At 60.6% G+C, this 4,939-nt stretch overlaps 1 protein-coding gene across 1 annotated transcript in view; it reads right to left on the minus strand.

The window, feature by feature from the left end:
- The window catches only part of DNMT3L (DNA (cytosine-5-)-methyltransferase 3-like), a 16,254-nt gene that overhangs the window by 8,633 nt on the left and 2,682 nt on the right, over positions 1-4,939 (minus strand). Inside the window, 4 exon segments of the mRNA XM_005880429.2 lie at positions 441-516; positions 1,290-1,378; positions 2,369-2,456; positions 4,573-4,744. Coding sequence (XP_005880491.1) covers positions 441-516; positions 1,290-1,378; positions 2,369-2,456; positions 4,573-4,744 — 425 coding nt within the window.

Raw genomic sequence — 4,939 nt, forward strand, 5'->3', positions numbered from 1 at the left:
CGGGGTGGGGACTGCGGAAGGACCCGTTCCGCGTGGCCGGTCTGGGCCCCCGGCGCCTACTACTGCCCATGATAGTTCTGTCCCCTTAGGGCCGGCTGTCACCCAGTGTGCTGACCCAGCCTCACCCAGTGCCCGGCTTTAAGGCGCAGAGGTGGTTAAAACGAGGCAGGGCTTGCAGGTGGAAGGGGCAGGACAGGGTCAGAGGGCACAGGGGCCTGGGATGAGGCGATGGCCTCACAGGGGACCCATGTCAGAGCACATCACAAGGTACTTGCTGAACGTGGACATTTCATGGATATCAATCAGTGATCCCTCAATGAAGCTGTTTTTATAAAATGCTGTCAATTTGTAATTTCCGCCCTCCCAGAGGGGGGTTGGTGGGCCATGGGGCGGGGAGTTTGGGATGAGGGCCCAGGTATTGGGGCAAAGGGTGCTCTTACCCGGAGGGTGGTCACAGGCCTGGCGGAGGGGAGGTGTGCAGCCGTACACGAGGTCGAACGGGCCCCACTCTTCCACCTGCAGGACACGGGACACCGGGGGACGCGTGCAGTGTGGGCAGCCTGTCCCAGCAGCAGGCTCCCGTGTGCCCAGCGGTGGCACCCACAGGCGGGCAATGAAGCCGCCGGGTCAGACCCACCAGTGACCTTGTCAGTCACCATCGGCCTCGGGACTTCGGGGCTGCCTGTCATCGCTGGAGGAGGGGCTGGCCCTCCCCGGTCACTGGGAGCCCGAGTGACTGCCCGTGGCAGGCGTCACCCTGCAGGTCGCTCCTGGGAACGTCAGTGCACTGACCCCGGACTCAGTGGCTGTGAAGGGCTCCAGCCACGCTGGATGCTGTTAGGCACTTCGTCCGAGGCCACAGTCCAGGGCATAGGAGATGGCCTTCAAGGAGCCAAGACATTTCATGGTGGAAATGTCTGTCTGGGGGATGTTTTCAATCGGCCCGGGTTCATATTAGAGGGAGGTGGGGATTCGCCCCCTCTCTGGGCAGCACCATCCCCAGTGGCGGGACTGGCCCCATGGATTTCAGCAAGTTGAACAGGAGGCTTGGCCAATCGCTCTGCTCTGGGCTGTGGCCAGTGTGGGGGCCAGGAAAATGCCCCTCTCATCTCTCCCACTGCAGGGCGAACCGCCCGCAACTGTGAGGACGAGTGCCAATTCCTGTGAGACCCTCACGTCGGCCAGGCTGGGGCCAGAGCTGGTGTCCGCATCCCCCTGCCCACACCCCACCTGGGATCGCGTGCACACCCGCTTCCATCTTGGCGCTCGGACGGACACGCTGTACTTACATTCCTCCTCACCACGTCGGTAACATCGTCCAGATATTTCAGTCTTCCTGAGCCAGAAACACTTTCCAAAAAGCCCAAACTCGTCAGCTCTGGGTGGGGAAAATAAGGGCACAGAACATGTTGACTCTGAGCCCAACCGGAACCAAAAGGCCCACAAATGACCCGAAAAGCTTTATCTTTCTAGTGACACGATGGGGACGAAGGAGGGACTAAGGATGAAGGTATGTTGCATTGTAAGCGAAGCAAGCAAACTCCTGAAAGTCAGGCGGATTGTGCAATGTTAGGAAATCCAGATGGCACCCGGCCAGGCTGTGTGACGCGGTGGGTGGGCTGCTGGAGCCCCGGCCCGGCCCTGGAGAGTCTGTGGCCGGGGGACAGGAAGAGCCCGGAAAGGACCTTAAAAATGGGCTTGGGGATGCGTCCCTGGTGGGAGATGAAGGCAGGGGGCATGGCCTGGCTCCCGGGTGCCTTCAGCTGTAAGTTGTGCTCTTTGAGTCTCAGCCCCTGGCCCGTGACTCGGTGCTTGAGGCTCAGTGACCACTGCTCGGGGCGGGGGGCACAGGCCAGAAGTGGGGCGGGTTCCCATGCCATTTGATCTGGGACTAGGATGTATGTCCATGCATTCACTCTTGTGGCTGCAGAGCCCAGAAGAATCTGTGATATCCAACGGCACCAGCAGGGGGTGGTCAGCTGGGGGTCCAGAGAGGCAACACACCCAGGCAAGGCTGGAGTGCAGCAGTGCTGGGCCGGCCGGCTCACTGCGAGTGAGGGTGCTGGGAGCCCCGGGAGGGGCGGGCGGCCCTGCAAGGCGGCCAGGGGTGTGCTGGTCTCTGAAGTGGACTTTGTGTGTGGTGGCCGTGGGCAGAGAGCCAACGTCTGCATTTCCTTTCCAAGGCACGACTTCTGAGGGAGTGAGCACCAGGGCTCCTGCACCCTCTCCCCACCCCCCAAAGGGAGCCTCAGCCCTGGAGTTGCCCCAGGTGCTCAGCAAGTGGGACACTGGGAAACTCTAACAACCCCCTCACCACCCACCCCCCCACACACACCCCTAGGACAGGCAGGTGCATCACCACACTCACCTTTCCTGATGTCCCCAAAAAGGGACAGCACGCGGACCGGCTCTCTCTTCCACACAGGGACTGTTTTATACATCTCAAGGGGACTCTCCTATTTATTAAAAAAAGAAAAGAAGAAAAGACGATGCTCTGGGCCAACGTGGTTACAGAGCCCGTGAATCACAGGGAGGCTCCTTTCTGGCCAGCAGAGCGGTCCCCTGAGCAGAGGCACACCTGGGGCACCCTTGCCCAGGCGCTGGCCCGCCCTGACCTCACTGCGCACCCCCAGGCCACGCCTCCTGCCCTGAACCCTCCCCAGACCATCGCTAGAATGGAAATAAGGTGTGGCCTTCCTGAGTGTGAGGAAGACAGTTCTGCAGGGGACACTTCCTGTGCATTTCTTGGGGTGAGCCTCACATCGGGGGCTTCTGAATACACGCAACTTATTCCACCCCATTCCTCTCCTTCCCTGTGTGGGCTCAGGGTGCAGCCCCAAGCCACTGAGCACCCTGAACGTCACTAGCGGGAGGCCCTCCCAGGCCGAGGACCTAGACCTGTGCCCTGTGCTCAGCCACGAAGAAGCCAGAAGCCACACCAGAGACAAAGGATGATGCCTGCCCTTCCCTTCCCTCCCAGGACGCCCGGGGAGACTGTTGATCCATTTGGCAAACAAGCCCCCCCAGCGATCCCTGTCCCCAGGAGGTGCACGTGGGGGGAACCTGGCCTCCTGCAAGCAAGGAATCAAGCCACCCACTGTCGAGACCAGGCCTGAGCGGGGGGTCTGCCTGTGTGGGAGGCTGGCAGGGGAACCCGAGCCACACGAGGAAGGGCCTGCCTGGGCGCATGCAGACAGGACAGCACCCACACAGGCGGCGAGTGAATGGGCAGGGGAGTCTGGGCAGGGCAGGTGTGCCCACGCCCCGAGGAGTGTGGGCATTTTCTTGCAAAGTGAAAGTCCTCCTGCAACTTGCAAGCCTGGTCGTCCCACACTGAGGTGGACAGTTTCTGCCACTAGGTGGGCCATTGGGCACAGGGGCAGCTGTGACTGACGGACGCTGTGGGACGCGTGTCCTGGTCCCCGGCTGCACTGCAGGCGCAGAGCTGCTGCCCCCTGCACCTGGCACTGGGCTGGCGTAAGGACGTTTCCAAATGTCAACTTCATGTTCTTGCAAAGTGGAAAGTCCTCCTGCAACTTGCAAGCCTGGGTCGTCTGACGCTGAGATGGACGGTTTCTGCCACTAGATGGCCCTAAGGAGGTTCTATGAGGAGTACAAGTGCCTGTTCTCCAAAAAGCACCACAAAGACACCTGCAAAGGTTGTGGTAAATGCGCACATGCCCCCAGCCCGTGTCAGGGAGAGGGTGGGACGGCACGCCCGCCTGTGCCCCCTATGGGTGGGCCCGGCAATTCTGTGTGCAAGTCCCCAGAACCGGTTCTGGCTGTGGGCCCCTACTGTCCACTGCTGCATCGCCAAGCACCCTCCCTCGCCCTCCTGTCTTAGTTTTCCAGCACAACCACAACAAATGGGAATAAACTGTGTGGCCACGAATTTACTCAGGAGGCCGAAGTCTTTAATCAACATGTCAGCAGCACTGGTTCCCGCTCGGAGTCTGAGGGGGGCTCTGACCCAGGCCTCTCCCCAGCGTCTTGAGGGGCTGGCAGTCCCTGGGGCCTGGGAGTGTAGACCACACTCCAACCTCTCTCCCCAGAGCCACACGGCCGCCCAGTCTCCTCTCCTTTCTCTCTATGACACGTCACTGCATTCCAGACCCACCCTAACAGGAGACAGAGATCCTTAACTCAATTGCATTTGCAAGGACCCTATTTGCAAAACAAGTCACCTTCACAGGCACCAGGGTCAGCACTTGGATGTGTTTTTTGGGGTCACAGTTCATCCCACTGTGATGACCCCTCTGCTGCCTAGATCCTGGCTCCTGGCTGTGACCTTCAGCCCCGGTCTAGCCAGCTGCCCAGGCATTTGTGCTCCTCTCCTGCCTGCTACAAACACCCGATTCCCAGGCTCGGCACAAGCCCCACCGCCTGCTAAAGTAATTGGAAAGCAGACCATCTCTCGTGGAACCTGCTGTCAGAGAAAGCACATTTGCTTAAACGCCTTTCGTGTCACCTTGTACCAGAGCAGGTGGGCATTCTGCAACTAGTGGCCAGAGGAAGCCAGCAACGCTGGGGCCCCTGGCACCGGTCCGTCCTGTCCGGTGAGCGGCTCCTTACCGGATCCTGGTCATAGAAGGCCTTCAGCCGCTCCCGCCACTTCCTCCTGCGCTGCAGCAGCCCGTTGCGGGGGGAAGGCAGGCACAGGAAGCACACCCAGTTACTCATGGCCTGAACTTTCCCCGAGGTCCCGGGCCCCACCAGGATGTCCACGCACTCGAAGCAGTAGCACCTAGAGTCACACAGAAGCCACAGTGACTGAGACGACTTTGCTTTGGCCACCGGCTGACACCACGGGCCGTCTGCAGGCCGAGGAGAGCCTGCCCTGGCTTTGGAGTGAGCTCTCGGAGCCACACCCGGGCTCCTGGAAAAGACAAAGTTGGCCCTGTTCGTCTGCACCCACACAGTGGGAAGGTGAGGCTGTGGA

The sequence above is a fragment of the Myotis brandtii genome, unplaced genomic scaffold (assembly GCF_000412655.1).
Source record: "Myotis brandtii unplaced genomic scaffold, ASM41265v1 scaffold638, whole genome shotgun sequence".
Taxonomy (NCBI): domain Eukaryota; kingdom Metazoa; phylum Chordata; class Mammalia; order Chiroptera; family Vespertilionidae; genus Myotis; species Myotis brandtii.